A 22,785-nucleotide genomic window follows, 5' to 3' on the forward strand; every position below is an offset into this window, starting at 1 on the left:
CATAAAGAATTCATGTAAAACCTGAATGTAAGATTGGATGGCAATCTGATGTCAAAATRTGACAGTCCTGCAGCTAGCATCCAGGTAGAAAAGCCGGGGTCATCTTTTGTTAAGGCTTGTAAGAGAAATCGATGACATGTAACAATGCATTTTTCCAGTTGCAAAGGAACTAATTCATAGTACAAATTCTTTTTCCTTAGAAGTTTGTTTTAATTGCCACACAGACAGCCAGTTGTCCAGACCTTTATTTTTGTTATTAATGGGCATTCAAAGTGGGAATGCATAATATTTATTCACCATATTCAACCCAAACATGCTTCCACCCCAAGGTAGCAGAAGTACTAATACTTGTGCGTGCTAATTGTGCATTACTCTCTTTTGGGAGGTTCTGTGTCCTTCATTTCTAGGCTCTGAAGAAAGCTACTGATAGCTACTCAGACAGCATAAAGGTGAACTTCACAAATACCTAGCTTTTGGATGTTGTGCAGATTTTTCAGTTTCTTAGACTTTGGTCCTCTGAATCAAGTTCACCATTATTTTTACATTTGAACTTGATAATGTTCTCTTTCTATCATCCTCCCTCCAGTTTAGGGGTTTGGATGAAAATGCCAGTTACTGAATATCTTATTTTACATAATACTGAATTTGTTGGTTAAAAAGTGTACTGCCTTTTAAGGGTGAATTGTTTTTCCACCTTGCTGCAGGAATAGTTTTTGTTATGTGTTTTCAGTTTCATTTGTACATATGAAAGTGCTCAATACAAAGTCCTGCTTGCCATGTGAACTAAACTTTTCTGCTCAGTAAAGTGTTCTTATTTTGGAAGCTAAGAATGTCTCTGGGATATTAAACCTAAACTATATTAACCACAAATACTGTCATTCTCAGTTGTGGTGTGTCCTTGAAGGTCTAATTTTGACAGATGCACATTAGTTTTATGTATTTCTCTCTACAAAAGCACTTGTTGAAGTGTTATGGATGGATAAAGAATGACTGGAATTTAATGAACTGAGAGGGAAGGCTGGTTTCTTGTGCTCTGCATCAAAGAATCACTTAACCTTTTGTGGGAGGGTGAAAGGAGATAAATCACCTTCACTCTTGGAAGTAAAAGTGAATGTGTTAACCTCTAAGCAAGCTACTGTCAATGGAATCATGAGGTTTCTGTTTATCACAATTTCTACCATTTGATTAAAAACAAACCCACAGCGTGTACTCCTTGTCTTTCCACAAGCACTAATTGTGACCTGGAGCTGGATTGGTGACTGCATCAGCACATGCTAAGTCACACAGTGTAAAGTTAGTAATTKCTTTACTGATGTCTTGCATCTTATTCACAGAACATGTGTTGAATAACACTCTGCTTCTGGACAGGATCTAGGGTGAAGTAATGCCAGCACACAAGAGGGGACAGTTTCCTGAAGTATATATATACACTACTGTACAGTATATATGTACAGTACATACTGTGCTGTATGTTGAGTCCTTTCATGAGAAAAGTCTGCTTTGGTTGCTTTTTCTTGCACTTGTTCCCTTTTAGTTGTAAAAAGTTAAGTTTTAGGGGGGATTTTGGGGTACCACTCTCGGTGTATTTCATCTATATTTTTTCTGTTTAGCTTGGCGTTGGCTTTTTGTAAGTTCCGTTTAACTTTTTACCTTCCCCTTTTTCTCTCTGTTTTGTGAAAGGTTACTTAGATGTGCAATAAAGTAATTTCTTAGAAAGACATGTGACTTTCCTTTGGGTAGATCTGGTGGCTAGCAGTTCCCAGGAAGCTCTCCTCCTCCTAGTCATTTCACTTTTTTAATAGACTGGCATCATAGCGATGTACATACAATTCTGTAATTCAGGGACACAGTGTCTCTTATACAGCAATCCTATAACTGAACTATGCGAAGAACCCGTTACCTTATAGGTACTCATTATGAAGATACTGGCTGTGGGGAAGTTCCCTGAGATACTACTTCAGTGCTTAGTGAACTTTTTTCTTTGCTGCTTGTCCTCTGACTTGGGTGATGATATTAAGTCTAATCCAATTCAGTCGTCTCTTTAGACTGAATTTTATAGCTACTGTCATTTTTGTATATCTTGGATATCATTCCTAGTAGGGACCAGAAGTGCACTGTGGTTAAAAGTAGTGACTTTTCTACTGTGCTAGCAATCTCARTGCTTCTGGTAAACATGTTTGGAAAACAAAAGTTACATGAAGTTGTGAAGAATGAATGATACTTAAGTTCCTTTAAAAAAAAAGCGGAGGAGGGGAACAAACACCCTTCATGGTAGTGTTAGATCTATTTTAACCAAAATGTCATCTGTTACACAGAGTAGAAATGATATATATGTGATGTTTAAAAAGAATCCTCATTGACAGAAACTTGTAGGCTGGTGAGCTCTGTTCATTTTTTATATTAGAGCTGCACAGCCAATTGTATAACCTGTTTCAATATTTGAAGACTTCCTAAAAATAGTTGTTTAAAAGGTTTGAACAAAGTGATCCAAGCCTGCTGACTGAAAGAACATTTAGGAGCTGCTGCCTCATCGCCTCTATTACAGATGGCAAATTCTTGTTCCACGGTGTAAAAACTCTTGTTTCATTCTGAATACAAAACGCAGTCAAAATATCTAGCAAATATGTTGGCCTTTTTTTTTTTCAGTCACTGTTTGTTTTACTTTTATCTGATGGAGCTTTCTTTATTCCTTCTCTAAGTGTCAATCTCATGTATTGCTTTTTTTGTACTACTAGAATAGTTTGTAAACATTAGTAACTGTCTGCAGAAGGTTGCGTACAGGCTCATCTGTGGTTGTTTCATATGTGCAGTGCCAAAGGCAGGCTTGGTTTTGTGTGAGAATTGTCCTGCTGTCTCTGCATGGTTAGTTCAAAACCCTCCTAATTACCGTGTTAGTTCTTTGGTCGCAGAGATTGGCATCGGTAATAATGAGAGTACTCCTTGGTGGAGATGAGCCTTTTACCATATAACCTAACACATGGCAGTTTCTGTAAATTTAGTAATTGTTGTTGGCTTCTCTTCCATGAAATTGTCTGATTGCCCCCTCAACCTGTGTAAGCTCTTAGCATCTAAATAGGCTGTGGCAAGAAGTTCCACAGCTTAATTATGCTATGTGTAGAAAATAGTCTCCTTTTGTTTTGAACTTATTTTGAACCTTAATCTGTGGTGCCTTCGTTTGATAGCTTATTTTCTTATACTGAAAGATAGCAAGAAATCCCTGATTTCTCAGTGCCTTTTGAGATGCTAAATCTATAATATCACATTTTAGCTGTCTTTTTGCATCTCTGAGCTGAAATCATAGTTTCTATAGCTGATTCTCACAGGAAAGCATTCTGTGCCTTGAAAATCCATGGTACTTTTCTCTGAACATTTTGCAGATTCCAGGAGGAATTTCTAGCAAAATCTGCATGCTCATATCTTTTGACCATTGTTTCCAGATTTCTGAAACAGAAATTCAGGACAGATTCTGTTTTGATTTGTGGAAAGATGGATGATGCAGTGCAAGTAATTCTGCATTGAGAATGTCTCTGGTGCTAGTCAGGCATGGCACACTGTCCTGTTTCCTTTGGCCCTTTGTGGAACTTCGCTCTTGTTGTGGAGACACCACTGAATGTCAAGTGAGGGGATAGTAGCAAAGGTGAAATTCTCCTGGAAGGACTTCTCTAGAAGGTGGTGTAGAGCAGTTAAGTGATATGGAAGAAATAAGCTTTGGTAAGCTACAGTTAGTTTTTGTAAATACGTGGCCTTTCCCAAACTTTTTTTTTTCTGGCCAGTTATGGATGTGTTCTTCTCCTCATATCTGCTTAGCTTAGAAAGAACTACACTGTTTCTTTTTTTCCTTCTGCTTATAAACAGAAATGCAAATGAGAAAGTGAAAGTGTATTTTCTTGAAGTCTCAAAGTTACAGTATTTTTAGTAGTACTGTTTGAGCATAATGAGTCATTTTTGCAATTAGATCAGAAAGTTCTTTTCAATTCAGGGTTTGTGTCTGACTGAAGACTTCCATTTATATTCTGTATGACTGTGAGCATTAAATATATTGCAAATGCATTGTTATTGAGTACTAGCAAAATACTTTTTCTTGCAGAAGGAAAAAGAAAAAAAGAAAGAAGAGAAAAAGAGAGAGAGAGAATCAGAAAAACCATCAAAACAACTAGCTGTTGAAAAGGTAAGAATAGTCTACTTTTTCAGTTATTACAAAATTACATCTAGTATGAGACCATGTACTGTCAGGATTTGAAAAAAAATGAAAATTTTAACTTAAATATATATCTGAATGATAATCCAGGTAGCCTGCATCAATGGTTCATTTTGCTTTGCATATAGAGATTGAACATATGATGAAGGATCTTTTGCTAGTGTGGGGGAAGAGGGAAGTGAGTCTAATGAAACACTTGTTAAGATGTAAGCTCAGATAATTAAGGTTTTAAAGATGTACTATTGTTATCTCTGAATTTCTTTTAAAAAGGCATTTTTTTCCTATACTGTGAACATGTACTTAAAACTCTAGTCTCAAGCAGCAGCATGCAGAAGCATCTGAAATTACTGATTCTTCATCCCAATGTAGAGCATCCCGTAGACCTTTTGGGCTTGTTGGACTGCAAAAATATTTACATAACAAGGGAGACAAGGACTGTTTAGTGAACGGAGCACTAAATCAGGATGAAGCTTACTCAGAATTTTAGAAATTATCTTAATAATGGGGTCTTTGAGAAAGAGAGTTTGACTAAGTGAAATATTAGTAAACGTATAATGGACAAAAGGGGAATAAGACACTAGCATAGAAATGGACTGAATGAATTTTTACAGATGTTTTTATTTTTCTAGTTTAACTAATGTTGTCATACAGCCTAATGATAGTTCTAGATCATTGTCCACTTGACACTGAATAGTTTTGGAGACTACTTAGAATAACTTTATTGAACACTGTATATGATATGATATTTTTCTTAAATGAATTCATTTTAAACCTAGGTTTACAGTTTATAGAATTTAATTAGTAACTCTAATCCAAAGAGCTTCAAAATATTCAACTAGAACATGCCACAGAACATGAGACAAACCAGTTCWTTAAGCTGCTTCTTTAAGCAGCTATATTAAAGCTTAATGAGGAACTTCAGCACTGTAGCTACATCTGAAATTTAACACACACTTCTGTGTAGAGTTAAATAAAGATGGAATGGATAATTTAAGTTTTAAATATAATACTTCCTTTTGAGACAGATGTTTTTCACAGGTTAAGTGAATCAATTAGCTTGTTCTTATCTGCTGTGTAGTCCATAGAATGCATTGGAGTCCCCATCTGTCAGTTTATTCTCCAGTAGTGCTGTATTATAGTTGTGAAAAATGCTGTTGTGTTTTCGTACATTATAACTGCAGATGTACTTTCAGTTCAGTTTTCAAACTTAAGATTTTTTTCCTCATTTTGCATAATATAGCAAAGTACAAAAATATATACAGATTTGGAGCAAACAAGCCCTTCCCCTGAACAAATACCTTTCTTCAGAAATTGGAAAGCAGTTTTAGAATAAGCTGTTATTGCAGAAGAAAGCTTTTATGTCAATTTGGGTAGCTTCAATGACCTAGTGGAAAAGGATATCCTTATTCATATGGTAGGAGATCAATGCGTGTTTAAAGAAGGTAATAAGAATGTTAAAATTGGTGAGTGTTGAAGTTTTATAATGGCTCAGTTTCTTTGTCTTCAGCCAAATTTAAAGATTTATTCTGTCTCTTAGAAAAATATGATTGAGATTTACAGATTTAAAATGTCAATGTGGTTTGGAAGTTTTAACTTTCTAAAGCCCAAAGGTCTCACTTTTTGTGGGAGGTGGGGGGTGCTCTTTTGTAAAGGTGCCTGAACCTTGTCACATGGCTAGGAATAATTGGTTAGGTGAGGAGAGAAGACAGCAGTGCATGGTTGTAGCTGAGGGACTACCCTGATGCTGCAAAGTGTTTGAAATACTGGTGTAAACTTTATTATTAATGTGTCAGTACTGATCGCTCAACTTAAACTCATCTGTGTGTCACCTTCTTAATTAAGAGGTTCTTCAAGCTAGAGCTTTTTAAGGCTCTTAGGGATCATTCAAAATACACAATTTTTAGACAAAGCCTGTGAACTTTACATATGGTAATCGCAGTCACTTTCTGGAATCTAAAGAAAAGATGCATATATCTTGAATGCTTGTATTTCCATTGAAAAATACTAGTGAGGAAGACTAGGAACATGAAAGGTCTGTTTTTATGCATACAGAATTATACATTGCTACTTTTGTGATATTATTCTGCTTCAGGGAGCCGATTCAAGACATGAATATTATTCTTTGGCTGATAATGACAGACCTGATGTCCAGTTAGAGACTATAGGATCCTATAGAGTCTAYAGAATATCTTAAATTTTGCATATTGAATCAGGAAGGGAATACTAGTATTTTGGCCATAGTGTCATATTTTCAGCAACGACATTAAGAGGCAGATGGCTTTTTATCCCAGTTCTGAGCTTCTTGGAGAAGGAAACAATTTAAAAGCTCTTGGAACATTTCCTATGTGAAGTAACTGGTTTTGCTCATAAGGGTCACCTTCATGCTGCATAGTGTATTTCCAGTATAGACCTTTCAGGCTTGGAATGTTGATGAATCAAAAATACATGGCCAAGCAGCTGGTAATTCAGTAGGAATTTGAGACCTTTCTTGGTTGAGGTAATTCAAGCAGTATTTTAGCCATCCTGTAGAAGAATCAATAAAGATTTAAAAAAATCAACAGATTCTAAGCTTGTCAAAAGTTGAAACTGAAGCTATAGAAAACTTCCCATGAGATGTCTTTGTAAGAAGTCAAATACTCCTACGAGTCTTAAATTCTTAGCATTCTCTCTTCTATGTCTTATAGTGACTTTGTTAGCTCTTGAAATAAAATGTGCATTCTAAAAGATAATGTTCTTCTTCAGTTCTTGTGTACAGGTCTCTGCTTTGCAGAACCAACTAGTCTGCTCCTGCGTCAGCAAAAAAGCCTTTCATTACTGACTAATTGGTCATCTTTAGCCTTCAACAAGCTGAACATCTGGCCCTGTTTCTCTTGCACTTTCAAATATTGCTGGAAACTTGTAGCATTAATTCATTAAAATGCATTCTTCCAATGTTTAATGTTTAAGTGCAATTACAGTATAAAAGGTACTTTGCTGATTAGTGTGCCTTGAGTAAAAAGGACAGAAATTCACCTTTTAACTGGTTTAACTTTGGTGGGCTTTCTAATTGAAATTGCTTTTCTACTGAATAATCATGACTTAAAAACAGTTTTTGTGGGTAACAGTTTTTATGAAACTTCTAGCTGAAGATGATTTCAAATGCAGAGTAGAATTTCCTCAAAACCAGAGCAAGCTACTGCAGAGCAGCCAGCAGCAATAATACTTGCTGTGACTCAATTTTTCTGGGCTGTTCCACTTTCTGTAACAAAATTACTGGGTAATTTCTATTATAACGCGATCTTCCTGTGTCAGTTACGGATTGATTCCAGCCCGGTGGCCAGTGTTTTCTTGGGAGTAGCCAACAGTATGATGTTCCAAATTAGATCTACAGAATTCAAAAAAAGTGGCATTATCACCAAGCTACTGGCAGTTGTAGAGGGCTTTTTTGAGTCTAATGAGCATACTGAAGAAATCTTATTAGGAGATAGTAGCATTGTCAACTCCACTCTTCCTACTTAGTTTCTGATACTTCATAAAGTCTGGTCTGCTGGTTTGATCAGTTTTCCATGTTGGTAATAGGCTAGTAGTGCTCAGAAAAGATGGTTTGCTTTCCTGCTGTGGAAGTCCTCATTTGATGCAGTCCTGTACACCTGTTCAGCATGCATCTCAGCTGATAAACTGTTCTTATACAACGAACTTTTTGTAACCATTAAATAAATGTATATATAAGGCTTTGTTGATCCACTAGTATTTTGTGGCTTTACAAAGATAATCTTTAAGACTTGCTGTAATATAACTAACTACAAATACAGACTACAGAGCATCTAGTGTCAACATGTTTCCATTTTTCCAGGAAAACTATGTAATAATTGGAATGCTGTATGTTCAGCATATGTAAAATCATATAGTGATCTATCATGTCAGGAAACTAGAATCTTTAATTTTAGAATTTCTAATATGGTCTAAAATATTAAGACTACTGTAATAATCTGTCAGGATTCATATTCATATATTAAATTAAACACCAGGAAAATGGGCTTATTTATTTATTTTTTTGGATATGATAGTTACCTTTCAAGAGAGGTTTATAGCCTTTGTTAGCTTATCAGTATTTTACAAAGATTTTTTCAGAATCAGATATATGAAAGCTAGATTAATGTTTCTTTAGGGCAAACAGCAAGAATACTAGTACAAGGGAGACTCTCATGCAATGAAAGCAATTTTGGAAGTTCTCTACACAATTAAAATTCAGAGAGATTAAATTAGCTTTAAAAAAAAGTTCCGATGCTTATTGAAAGAGACCATTTCTCTAATAGGGAAGGAACAAAATCTGTAGTTTGACCACCAACTTACTCTTTTTTTAACTTACTTAAAAAAAAAAAAAAGCTAAATTTTTAACAGCCGGTCTTCAACTTCCTCTTCATCCTGCCCACCATTTCATCAGTTCTGAGGGGCTTTGCTTTCTTATTAGTTATTCCTTTGCACACTTGACGTGGTCAAAACTTTTCCTAGCCAGCCGTGATTGAATCTCCTTTGTTCTTTTTCTCTGCCTGAGCTGCCTGAGCCAGTTCTTTCGCACTGAACTCCTCCTTATTTCTAGTACATCTCCTGAAGGATTTTTCATCCTGAAGTAATTGAATATGCTCAATTTACTGTCAGTGTGGTGGCAGTAACAAAAATACATAGTCTGCATATTCTAATAGTGTATAGGCTGGATGCCACAGCCTCATAACAGCTCTCTGAAGAAAAATTAGCACTGTGCAGTTTTTTCTACGTAGAATCTTTGTTGCTCATAGTGCAAAAGGACACTTCAGGTAAACTTCAGATTATGGTCTTTAAGCAGTGTGCCAGGATGGGATCTGTGTGCCCCTCTCCCACCRAAAGGAAGTAAGGAGGGAGAGAGACAGGATGCACGCAGACTGGGGAACCAGGATTATTAGGCACATGCCTGAGACACGGCCCAAGTGTGAACTGTGGAGTTTGTCTGCCCCAAACATAAATATAGGTATTAAAGTGTCAAAAAATGGAATCAGGAAGACTTTGTACTTGCAGGTGATCAAATAACTGTGTATGCTGTCTGCAGAATGGGCAGGAAACTTTTTCAAGTTTGGGAAGTTTATAAGACTATAAATAGGTTGCATTAAGGATATTACTTCATTTTGTAAAGGTACTTGCATTGTGTTATATTTGATTTAGATCAGAGAACTGAATTGCATGCAATCAGCAAATTAGGTTGTTTTTTTTTTTTTTTTTTCCCTCCACATTGGCTAGGATGATTCTAGGTTTCCTCAGAACGTACCTTTCTATGTCCGTCTGCAGAACAGCTTTAGTCCACACTAACATTCAGGGCATAAACAGGGAGAGAATTCACATGCCTGAAACTTTCAGATTTTTGTAAGGTCCAACTTTCTGTATAGTTTAACTTTTAAATGAAGAAAGTATGATGTACTTCAATGCTAGCTGTCCAGAATTAAGTCAGAAGCAGTTTGGAAAAACAGCCCTTGAAGACTTGACAAATGTTTCTAATAATATAAACTTGCAACGTTAGCTAAGTCCACAGTCCTGAATGCTTTGAAGATACTTGGATTCAGCACCACATAGCTTTCTGTGATGTTCGTTTCAGAGGTTTTGCATCATTTGAAGGTTTTCAGAGGTTTTTGTGTCATCACGATGCTTCCAGTGTAAAATATTGCTTATTGAGGGCTGTGTTTACCATGAAACCATATATAGTTTGTTGAAAGTCAGCCTTTTTAAGACAGATTGTATTGTATTGGGACAGTAAAGTTAGATGTTTAGGATGTAAAGAACAAACTAATTTTTTTCTTTACAAACTACTTTTGCAAACTAATATTGACATTAAAGGTATTTTTTTCGTCTTGCAGAACGTATCAGGATAATGAATGTTTCTACAGGACTGCTGCAGTTAAACTTGATTAACTGAAGTACTATTTGACACGAAGTTTACTTTTTTGTTTTATTATATTGCGTTCTGAGTTTGAAATTGGCTGCTTGTTTGTGTTTAGAATTATGTGAGAGGTTTGGGTCAGTTAGATGTTATCTTTCAGTGGTAGTATTTCAAATGCTGTTTTGCTTCCTCACATTGGAAACTAAATTTGCCAGCTGAAACTCAGCAATAACGGTGAGCTGCTATCTGTCAGTTGGTACCAAGTTGCACCAGATGTGTTAGAGGTACTGGTGTAAGGTTACTAGCTTTGAAGAAGTGCTAGAAAAACCGTAAAATAGGAGTGGGGCAATTCATATTAGCAGCTTTCTCCCTTCATATGGAAAGCAGTGTCAAAAATTCATTTTACTAAATAGGAAGAATTTGCTGTAGCTTCTTTAAAAAAAAAAAAAAAAAAAAAAAAAAAAAACCCAAACCCCCCAAACCGAAATGAATAAAACAACTAAAGCCTCACAAACCTCGGCCTCTCTGGACTAGTGGGACAAGAGGAAGTATTGTCCCAGTTAGTTCTGTGAAGATGTTTTTTACTTACTCAAACTGTTGCAAATTGTCTTCTTAATGAGTTTGTACAAAGAGAAATGAGTTGGAGCAAATAACACTCTAAAGTTACTCACTTCTCTAAAAATAAGTAGCATAGTAGGAATTAGTGGAAGAATGGAAGCTTGCTAAACCTTTGACTTCCACTTGATCACCAATTTAAGTAACACACTTAGCTGTTACTTTTAAGCTAAAGGAATAAGTTGACTGTACAAATATTGGCCAGAATGATAATTTAAATACAAATTTACGTTATGAATATTCTAAAATTTTCTTGATTTTGATATCTTATTGATGATGTAACGTCTGATAAATGGCTCTAACATTTGTTCATAATGTATGTTTCCCTAGACTTCTAAAGATGATTTGCCTTCTTCATGAATGATTTGCCTTTTAATGTTTTTTTAATGTGTAAAATTTAATATACATTTAAATGCTAATATATGTCTCAATCGGTTATAAGAGGAAGAAAATATAGAAACAGATTTTGCACTCTGACTGAATACATCAGTCTTAAACACTTAGTCCTTGTTTTCACAAATTCAGACATAGRTGCAAGTTTAAGCTTAAGATTTAAGAGTATGTTGTAAGACATAGGACAGCCTGTTTCTCTGCATCCCACCCCCCCATGCAGAGTGATAGCTGTTTAGGCTTCATGTGCTTTTAGTCTGTTTTACAGACCTATCTATCCTGTGTTTATAATTGTAATATCTGTTCAGTGTTATGGAAGAAACCAGATTATTTTTGAGTTGTTTTGTTGCTGCTTATACTAATCCATAGAAAAGCATATGAATAGAAACATGATACTCTTCTTTCCAAAGCTGTGCAGTTTGTTCCTTTTGCAAGTAACAGAAGGTTCTTTATGTTTGAGAGTTGCCTTGAAAAATAGCCTTACATTTCATGGAGGTAATCTATCATGACTCTAATTACAAATTCTGGTTGTGGACAAATTAAGAAATAAATATGGCCTTTTTCGTCAGATGGGAAAAGGGTATTTGTCTTTTTCCTGTTGGAAAATTCAGTCCTATTCACCAATTGGTGCTATCCTTAGGTAAATGTCTACATGACCAAGACTTACTCACACTGAGGCATTTGAAATCACAGGAGCATGCATCATTGAAAGTGCAGATATACAATCTTCGTGTTTTATAAAAATTACTGTACTAGTTAGGAGACGGTCTAGATGTGCAAGAGCAAAAAAGCATGAGATTTTTACAGAGGTAATACTGGTATATCAGTATTGAATATAAAGGAGAACAAGGTTTGGATGAGATACAAAGTTGACGACAGGAAAAAGACATTTAAATGATATTGCTCAAAGTATTTCTAAAGAATAAGCTCTCCTTGTTTTGTATAATAGGCTTGACGAGCGAGCTTCCTTTGTTTTCCTGAAATAATGCAAGTATTTATTGGATCATGAGCAAAGCAATAGGGTGTCTTTGCATGTTTTCTGTTGTATTTCACTGTGCTTAGGTAGAACATGCTTAAACTCCTCAGGGGATGTATGTCACTCAAGCGTGTAGCCATCAAAAGACGACATGAAAAAATAATTTTTAAAAATCCTTAAAAAAAAAAAAAAAGATAATGCCACTGACAACACTAAAAGCTCCAACACTAGCTTTAGTTTTTTAGTAGTTTAAAAGGGGTAATATACTGTAAGAGATTTCAAGAAGTACTTTAGAAATATCCTCATGCAATTATCAGTGTCTTCCAGCTTGAACTGGCAGTAGACATAGGTATTGATTATGTATGTTTTTGTTGAAAGGAAATATTCAGAGTATATATTTGGATTATCTTATTTGTTATGTTTTGATAGTTGCTCATGGCACTAAAAGAATAACATAAAAACTTCTTGGCACAAAAAACTAATATAGCTAATGGTCATAAACATGAACAGCTAATGATATGTAAGTATTTATTAAATATTTCTCCCTCAGGTTTTGCATTTGTGAAACAGAAGAATGTACTTACAGTACATGAGGATGATAAAGTACTTGCTAATTTATTATTGACTGGCCAACTCTCTGGTCCTGGGAATCTTGAATTATTAGGGAAACTGATTCTCCTAACTTGTATAGCAGAAAAAGAAAGCAACAGGCTGATACAGAAATAAGAAAAATTAAGCTGCAGGATTATTTCAGTCTGATTAACTGTCATTGACAGGGTTGAATTATCATGGAACTAATTGAGAGAGAAGTTTGGTTTCAAAATGCACCTCTAGATATAGTATGCTTAGACTTTATAAAGTGTCAGTATAGTTCTGTCTGCCATAATGATAGAAAAGATGCCAGTACAGAGTATCAGTGCAACACTCTAAGAAACAGAACACTACTAGGAAAAATCCTAATTCAGAAGTAGTTCATATAAAACAATACTCAGTTTGAGGCTGTAAGACTGTGTATTGGTTATATGACTAAAAGCTAGTCAAAGTAAAACACAAAGACTGCAAGGATCATGGTGGCAGGGAGCAGAACCCGAGTGATGTAATGAATGAGAACAGAGCACAGCGATGTGTTCCTTCTAGGTCCATCAGAGGAGGGCCATCAGGCCGTTGTCCCTGCTGTGAAATCCCCTAAGGCAGGTCAAGGATGGGAAGTCTCTCCCTGGAGCCCTGTGAAAGTAAGCAGGTGATTGCATACGGGGTTATAGAACTTATTATGGGATGCAAGGGGGGAAAAGAATTTGGGGATTGTGTGAAGCTTATTATGACATTTTTAGGCAGCAGATCAAAAGCAGGGAAAGGGAGGTATCAAGGTGAACTGGGGAGGAACAAGCATGGAAAAAGAGTGAGAAGGGGATAAAAGGGGCCAGTCACATGTACGCAGGTTGCTTGTCTGAGCCCTGCACTTGATCACCAGTCTCTCCTGTATTTTTATCAAATTCTGTTTGTGACTATCTTCTGTGCAAGTTTGCTGTCTCTTCTGTGCCTGTGTGTAAATGCTAGCAGACCTCAAGTTGGACTACCTGACGAGTAGGTGGTTAGTGTCAACCAGTGGAGAGAGAGTGCAGATCTGAGGGACCTACAGGTCTGGGGCTCAGCAGCTGGAGAGACCAGGGTCTAGGAGCCAACACCTGCAAAGGCGGCATGTCTAAGGCCAGCTCTGGGAGACACCTGCATTGCACGCTTGCATGTTTGTGCAGCAGCTAGCAAACTTCAACTAGCTGGTGAGTAGGACACAGCATCTGGAGAGACCCAAGGCTGAGCTGGTGACTGGGAAGGGTGTGGGGTCTCAGTACTGGATGAACTTGAGGTCCATACAAAATGTGTTTTTCAGCAAAAAGTACTTTTATTATGGTCAAGGAAAAGAATGCAAAACCATACCTTCACAAATAGGTGTGGAAAGCAATGTATCTACAAAACAAAATGCAGTGCCACATAGTTATGAATGAGCTGAGGTACTAGGGCTGATACAGCTGCATTGTCGTAATGCTGTCCAGGCTAGTTAGCTCCATGAAATTGGAGGAGAAATATGTAAGCTGAGCTCAAATAACCATTACGTGTGGTTCTAAAATTGAAGATGTAGTTAAAAGAACTTATAGAAATACAAAACATGTTTATTGCATTTCACAGCTTGCAAACTGAGGTGCATTAAAACACTCGGACCCTAATCTGATTTTGTGTGTGTTGTAATAGGACACTGGATCGGCCCAAGTTTTAAGGTGTATCGGTCTAGTTTTTCTCCTTTACGATGATTTCTTCTGAAAAATTTAAAGAAACAGGTTTTTATTGGATTAGAAGTAGTATCGCTGGGTTTTATCTAATCAAGTTTCATGACTAGACAAGACAAAATAAGAAAAAGGTTGATAAACAGCTTTTACCTCTGCCTTTCATGTCCCTGTAAGCAGGTCCTTGCTTCTAGGTTTAAATGCAGACATTTCAAAAACTTTGAGCTGTAGCAAACTCTGAAATCTCTGCCCCCCAAATCCCTGGCAAATGCTGTAACCTCCATGCTCAGACTGTATCTACCCTTCTCTGCAGGCCCGCTCTAGCTCAGCTTTGGGTTCCTACTTCATGCTGTGAGAGTCTTACCTTGCAATCACCTCGCAGTCTCTTGGTGCTTTTCTTCAAGTGCCTAGCTCTTGCTTAGGAAAAGCGCTCCCCTGCCATTCTTTGGACCCTGTTTTGAACTTTTCGTCTTTAAGAACATATTTGAAAATGTATACATACAACCGTAATGCTTAAAATATGGATATTATATGTAGTTAATATGTAAATATAAGACAGTTTAGAAAGTACAAGATCTAATCTTAGATATTTTGCCTGACTTAGTCTCAGCAAAAAAGGACAGCATCTTTATTTTAGGAAATTATGCTTCTACAGTTATATACGATGTTGTGAACAAGCCTAAAACAACTTCTGAGAGTGTCCGATGCTCGTGCCAGAAAGGTACTGAACTGATTCGGGTGCATTTGAGACATGAAAGAAGTTGTAAGCCAGTGTATTCCAGGAAGGCCTGAGTAAAGGAAAACTGAGCTAACATTTTAATTTCAGTTTAAAGAAAATGGTGGTATGGGGTGGTCAAGAAGTAACAAAGGAATTGTCTAATCCACTTTTCGTAGATACTACTAACACCTTAGCCTAGACCCAGTTAAAACCATAGTAATGGAGTAAGATTAAGGTGCAGCTGTCTGTTAGTTCTGCCATGAAGTTTTTAATTCAAATGGATAAAGATCTAGCACATTTTATACAAAATCATGCGCAAGTACTTTGCCCTAACATTGTAAATGTTATGAAATCCATATATCCAACTTTTTAAAGTGGAAATTTGAATCAGTGACAACTTAAAAATGTTTTCCTTGAGTAATGCATTTGAATTGAGTGACCCTCAGGTATACAGATTTCTGTTAAAAGAAGTGATTGTTTTGTTTTTCTCTTGGATGTAGATGCCATGAATTCGCTGCCTACATCAGGGTAAGTAGTTCAATGTCTGAGAGCAATTTATTGAAACAATCACAATAGACTCTTAGGTCATAAACTTAATTTTTCCCCTGGTAGTAACTGTTTGAGGTAAATCTCATTTAAATAATTGCAGTATTTTTTTTTGGTTGACACACTGTGTCTTTGCTCTTGTTTAGAAATATGTGACAGTCTGCACATTGAGAAGCTGTAATCTGTGCAACTTCATAAATGATACCACTGTAGTATCCTACATTGGATCAGAAGATGAAATATATTTGTTTTCTGGGTTTTTTTTGCTATGTGGGCAAAAGAGAAGTTTGTCTGAAATTTTGAAGAGTCTGCTTGATTGTTAAATTTCTTCATACTTAGTTACGAGTCTGAGAAAAATGCTACTGTGTTATAGGAAGGTAAACAACATGTTTGGTATTTAACATTTATGCTTTCATAATATTGACTTTAAGTTTGTACTTATGTCAGATATAAAAGCTGTACAATGTTTTTTAAACAGTCTGGGACACTTGAGTGAGTAACAGTTTAAATAGATACTTATTAAAGTAGCCTCTATAGTAAAAGTATATGAGCTGTCAGGGAAGATCATATCTGCAGGCCTATTGCTGGCTTATATTAAATTACTAACTCTGCTTTCTCATATGGGAATTCTCAAATGTTTATGCAATCTTTAAAAGTTTTATTGCAAGGAAGCAATAAAGAGGAAAGGAATCCAATTATTTTATGCACAAGGCATACAATTTCTACCTAATAAGAGCAAATGAAGACTTTTGTTCAGTAAGCATAGAAGCATTTACAAGCTCTACTGAGTAAACTGGAAATTACTTTTAAATAGGTTAGGAGTGCTTTTCACTAAATTATTTGATGGAATTTCAACTTTCGTAAAGCTTCTTGTAGTTAAGGCAGGGTGTAGAAATAAACATTTGAGTAGGTCTGATGGGCATGAAACAGGCTAAATTCTAGCTTAATGTGAATTTTTCATTGATGTATGAAATTGAGAAGAATGTTCAGAGAAGTATTTTTTTTTGTGTGTGTATATTTAAGTACAAAAGCAGGAGAAAATATTGGATCAGACAGATGATACAACAGATCTTTGACGGTGACTGATATCTTGCCTTGGTGTGGAATAGATATGTTTAAAATAGTAGCTTATGACTGCTCTGACTCAAGAGTTTCTACTTCAGGGCTATTAGTGATGTGGCCTATGCCTTGCACCATGTTTGTTACCCCTTCTAATAATTTCTAGCTAATGTAAATGAGAATAAGATAAATGTTAATGCTAAATGTGGTTGTTGAAACCTACTGAATTATTTACATTAATATCTTGTGGTAGTGAATTCAGCAGAATAGTTCCACTTTGATTTTTAAAGTATTTTACCACTTTTACATTTCTGTTTGATGTCATTTGCCTTCTAAAATTGTTGAACCTGTAATGTTTGTACATATAAAATTGGTATAAAGTTACAGAAGTAGAAAATGGAAACTTGAATTAACTAACATTATTCTTCTATCTGAAAGCTACTCATTTACAGCTAAAAATAACTGCATCATTTTTACTGGCTTTTTTGAACATGACCCTTACCAAATAAGTTTGTTTCACCATTGCCAATCCCCACGCGAAATATCCTCAGCTACTTGTGTCAGAGGAAGGTGATCTGGGAAACGGGAGTGTGCAGAAAAGGCAGAGCTCGGACTGACCTGTGGGTTCTGGAGTGTGTGGTGGTGGTATTCCAAAATGCTCTCAGAGTTGCAGTGCACGAGCACAGTGGCCTTAAATCACCTCACAAACTTGGACTGATTTCCTTTTTTGTCATAATAGTGCTTAAAAAAGAGAATGGGGATAACTGAAGAGCAGTGTAGTTGCTCCTAGTTCTGAATATTCTTAAATTTTTCTCCTGCAAAGTTTTACTCTTATCAGAAGACCTTGCAAACAGCGGCTGTTCTGTTGTTCAAGCAAGTTTTTCGTTGCCCTCTTGTTTCCTCCTTACCCATCTTGTTCTGTGCCCGGTAGCCAACCAGGCATTTATGCATAGGAAAAAATACCTGATTACAATGTGAATGAGGGTTTAAAAACTGCTCTGAGCACCTGATTGTACAAAACAGTTATTCTAAGTTACTTGTCAAGTGAATTGCGATAGTTCTGTAACTGTAATCTTCACCAGCTTCATTACGAAGGTACAGTACCTTGAACCTGCCTTGTGGTTACTTAAGCAAATTCATCTTACTCTGTGTTTGTATCTGTCTAGGACTATGTATGTAATTGCTTCCTGTAGCTTGGCTGACAGTCTCTCTCCCTCTCCCCCTGCCTTCATGCAATTTGGTCTCAGAGACTCTTTGGTGCATACGCGTGTCGTGTACATGTAGGCAGGTGTAATAGTTGCTGGTTATATTTGCCTAAGCAGCATGTGGGGCTAATGCCTGGGGCTAGATTTGCTGAAGCCGCTTGCCATAACCTTTCCAGTGCACATCCTGTGAGATGAATATTCAAGGATCTAAAGTGGGGTGGTGGATGGGTCCAGTTATGCTGTTCTTTCAATACCTCCTTACAGTGAGGGAGCTGGGCGAAACTCTTGAAGTGTTCTCCTGCATCTCTTAGGCTCGTATTTTATTAGTGATTAACACCAATCTAGGTGGCAGATCTTAATTTTTTTTATTTTCTTTTTTACTCCATAGCAAATAGTGATTGCCAACTCTGAGCCTACACTTGTGCTGTTATGGAATAAAAAGCTAAATTTTCTAGGTTTTAAGATCTTCCCTTCTTGCATTACTTCTGTGCTATTTAGCAAAAGCACTCAACCTGAGTTTTGTGAGAAGCCTGGCCCTTTTTGCTGCTGCCTCCTTTGCTTTTTTCCTGAGGATACCCAGTGGAGTTCTCTACCTTTCTAAAAACGGTTTCTCCTTTAAAGTCTCTACATTCAAAGAGGTTTTCAGATTGTTACGGCTTACTGCTTCCTCCAGTCTCTTTGCTAGCGCCTAAGTTGTGGGATTTTTGACCTGTACATTGTAGCTAAGAAATCAGAGTGCTTTCAAAATCTGAGTGTTTTTTGCGGTGCTTTTTTCTTGTCAGAAGAATCAAGTTAAGGCCTAAATCATCTGAGATTTAGTTGCCCTCATTCTTGCCTTTAAGCTCTTAAGCTCCATTACTACAGGGCAGCACATAGTCGAATATGGATCTGCATGGTTTTCCTTCTATAGGAGTTCTCTGGTACTGGTTMAACTTGATTTCCTGTTTCTCTGGCATTTTCAGTATGTTGTCTGTTTGAGATACAAACAAGATACTTGTCACCAGTCTGAGGTACTCAAAGATGGAGTGCAAAATCTGCAGTCGTCACTCTTTCCTTTCTGTGGGTATTGTGCTGAGAGTCAGGAGAGGACAAGCTGATTTTTCGGAGAAAGGGAGAATAGGTGACACCAGAAATAGGTCCTGTAGCATCRTCTTATGTATGTGAATTTAATAGGTGTGTGACTGTCAGTCACGGTGATGCTGACCCTCCTTTTTGTCACCTGTATTACCCTCCAGTATTATCAACTGGAGAGAGAGAGAGAGAGAGATATCTCGCGCTTTTTTTTTTTCCTTGAATTTATTAAACAAGAGGTGCTTAGAAAGAAGTTGCCCATTAGAATAGAACCTTATCCCCTGTAGACAACATGACCCATGCTGTACCATTATCTTTGTGGAGAGGAAGAAGGAAGATTGGCGTAGCAAAGCTTTCATTTTTTTTCTTTTATCTGATGAGGCAGCCAGTACCTTTAATGACTATCTTCAAAAATAGTTGCTGAACAAAATCAGATGACATACATGACTTAGGCTCTGGACTTTCTACAGTATGCAGCTTGCATCTCAGGAGTTACTTGATGTTCTTCACTGTTGCATCTCCTGAAGACTTGCCATCTCAGTCTCCAGAGGAAAACATGGCTTGCCCGTTCCTGGGAGTGGGTGTTTACCTTTGGATGAATGGATTCTAGCGTCGCATATACTGCAAAATTCTGATACTCACATTTCTACATTCAAAATATTTCCCTTTTCTAGCACTCCTTTCTTGCAACACTGATGAAGCTGTAAGTCTGTTTCTGTGGGAGAGCTGAACAAGATGCCCTTCTAGTTTGGTGTAATAGGGCTTATTAAATTGTTTTAGCCAACATGTTGGGGTGGTGGTGAAAGCAGGGTGAAGGGCCTGTTTGGGATATTCATATGCATTTTGTTAATAAATTAATTCCTCATACAAACCATCTTACTCCTAGTGCAGCATTTTGTCCATTGTTTTTTGCAAGACAGAGCTTAACGGCAGATGTTCAGAAATCAGGTTCCTTTTCCTGATAGATGAGATAACATACTTCAGTAGTTAGCATCTCTTAATCCTCTCTGCTTTAATTCAGTTTGTTCTAAAGTGCTTTGTCACACTAAACCCACATATTTGAAATGGAAACATTTGTACCCCTTTGGAGCTTAAACTACTAGCAGCTTTACTTTCCACTGGCTTCTAGACTGAGTTGAATGCGTTCAACTACTATTTTGAAGACATAAGGGGAAAAAAAAAGGTAGACTTCTAGGACCTATGGTACTAATGTTTTCGGTAGCCTAGGGATATGGAAAAATCTACTTCAGATTCAAGTTGTGAAATTATCCTTAAACACTTGCACATGAAGTTCCTGGATCTCTACTTATATTTGAAACTCCTGCCTTTTCTCATTGAATTCCATACACGGTGTGTTCCCCCCCTTACATATTATGTAGAAAGTCAAATACTCTTGGCAAATCCCCTCAGCACTGGAGTATGTATTCAGTCATACCAGTTGTGTGTGCTGAAAGTTTTGATTTGCTATTAGTGGATTAATGTAGCAGATTTAAGAAACTGCTGTCAAAAACTTTACGTGCTAGTATCTGACACTGTTAACAAGTGAAACTGTTCTTCAGCCTGTCCATTTCTTGCTCTGAGCAGGGCTTTTGCTAGAGGTAGTTCTGTTCCTTTGAACATAAGACTGATGTATTCAGTTTACCCTGTTTCCAGATCCTGACAAGACTGAGAAGAGTTCCTGGATTGATGACTACTGTAGTTTTGGTTTTAGAGGGAGCTGGAACTGGATCTGGGATGTCTGTCAGTACTGCTTCCGAGATCTCTGAGGATATCTGTAGAAGTTCAGAAACATTTCCAAAGATGAAAAGTCCCAGACTGATTTATAAATCTTTGTAAAAGACAGTCTTCTGTGCTTCTTAGTAACCATTTCCAATACTTGATGGCCAAATAGTGGTGAGACTGATTAGCTTCCTTTTAAGGGCTATGTTATAGTAGTATCAGAACTTAAAATAGTTTTCCAGGAAACCATTTTCTTGCTGCTTAGTAGCTGGGTTTCGTAAAGGTCTTACTACTTTTGTGTGTTTTGGGATCCTTTCCGTTAGGACCTATGTATAATAATGATGAGGTTTGTGGGTCACTTGGTATGTCTCTGTACCACTTCTGACTTTAAACAGTTTATAGTTGTGATCACTTCAAAAGGTGATCAACAGGTAGGGAATCTCTGAACTTGATGGCATGGAAAAACAATCGGAATTAGCTTTTCAAAATAAGATTCTTTTCTAGCAACAACCTGTATGTGTAGTATGCCTCCTGCATTCAGTATTCATCTCATCTTCGACTGGAGACTTATGTAAGTGTCCCTGTAGTGTTTTTTTTACTGAGTAGCTGGGGATGAGATTTGGTTTACCCTGAGGTCAGACACCTAGTCACAAGTGAGCTGAATCATTCTCTGGGCTACACCAATGGTAATGGAGTCTGCACAATTAGCTTGCTTGTAGAAACTTCAGTCTCAGACTGGATGTCACCCCAAATATCCTCCTCTTAGCAAAAAAGTTTTGTGTTATGGTAAGGGCCATGTATCTCATTTTTGTTAGTTTTTTTGTTTAAAAAATAACCTCATTAAATAGCCTGTGAGATTAACTGATATGATAAAAGTCTATATTGAATAATTGCATGCTGTTTTTCAAGTTAAATAGTTACTAAGTTAAGAGGAATAATTCAGAAAGTGTGGTCATATCTTTTTTTGATTCTGCTGAGGTTTTTAGAGAGAGGGTATGAAATACTAACGGTGCCCACGATTTCTATTGCAAAGACTTTTGATAATTTCAATTCTGCAGTACCTCTAGGCACTCAAGAATGTAATATAGTAGCATAACAAGTCAGAAATCACTGATACGTTCAAACACAAGTTAGATATTACCCTGCCAGATCATATTGCACAGAGTTACAGATACATAGTGGAGGAGACATGCTGCTTTTCCATTACAGCATATTTTTGCTGTAAAGGTGACTAGGAGCAGCAGGCAAATAAAACTGCAGTATTTCACTTTGAACCTTCTGATTCAAAAAGGTAACTGTAAAACATTAATATTATGTCGATATTCACTAATACATCTGCTGTTGGCATTTCCACAGGAATGGGTACAGATTATTTAAAACAAATTAATACTTTGTCCATAAAGTTGATTACTTTATAATTCATTTCTGTCAAATAAGATTATAGTTTTGTTGTTTTCTTAACCCTGATTTTTAAAGTGAACTTTCTAAACCCATGTCTCAGCAAAAGATGTTTCTGAAAAAAATGGTTAATCCTTGCTTTTTATGATTCTTTAACATGCATTCGATGTGAGTGCATTTATAAAAACTACTGCAGTGTTAATATCTTCATGGCATGGGATTATTTCTAGAGCACTGGCACCTTACTAAGCATAACTTAGTTTAGATTCCCCCTATAGTCAGAAGGAGAATACTGGAACATAGGATTAAGACGACTATGCTCTGAAGATTTCCCTTTCTCTCCATTGACTACAGAAAGAGCACTGGGTGACTAGCTTACAACTTTTAGACTCTTCAATTATTAAAAATAATAAATAATAAATAATAAAATAAAAAAATAATAAAAGGTCAAAACTCCCTTTTCTTAAATGCTAAAAATTCTCTTTAGGAAGTTGCTTGTGTTTCATTCTTGCGATTCATTTTCAACCTTTTTTCGGAGTCACTGCATTCACCGTACTGAATTACACACTTTTTGTGGGTATTTGTTACAAATGAACATGTCAATTTTGATTAAAATAGAGCTTGCTGTTTTCAGTATATTATCAAACTTGTAATATTGTAATGTTTTGGTGTAACCCAATTACTAGAATAAGTATATTGTTCACATACTTGGGCAATTTTCAGTTTC

At 36.6% G+C, this 22,785-nt stretch overlaps 1 protein-coding gene across 2 annotated transcripts in view; it reads left to right on the top strand.

Annotated features, from left to right (window-relative positions):
- Window positions 1-22,785, top strand: part of SMAP1 (small ArfGAP 1) — a 100,711-nt gene that overhangs the window by 49,335 nt on the left and 28,591 nt on the right. For both annotated transcript variants that reach the window (XM_026089996.1, XM_026089997.1), the window contains one exon: window positions 4,088-4,168. In XM_026089996.1, coding sequence (XP_025945781.1) covers window positions 4,088-4,168 — 81 coding nt within the window. The remainder of the gene's footprint in view (window positions 1-4,087; window positions 4,169-22,785) is intronic.

The sequence above is a fragment of the Apteryx rowi genome, unplaced genomic scaffold, assembly GCF_003343035.1.
Source record: "Apteryx rowi isolate R43461 unplaced genomic scaffold, aptRow1 scaffold_84, whole genome shotgun sequence".
In the NCBI taxonomy this organism is placed as follows: domain Eukaryota; kingdom Metazoa; phylum Chordata; class Aves; order Apterygiformes; family Apterygidae; genus Apteryx; species Apteryx rowi.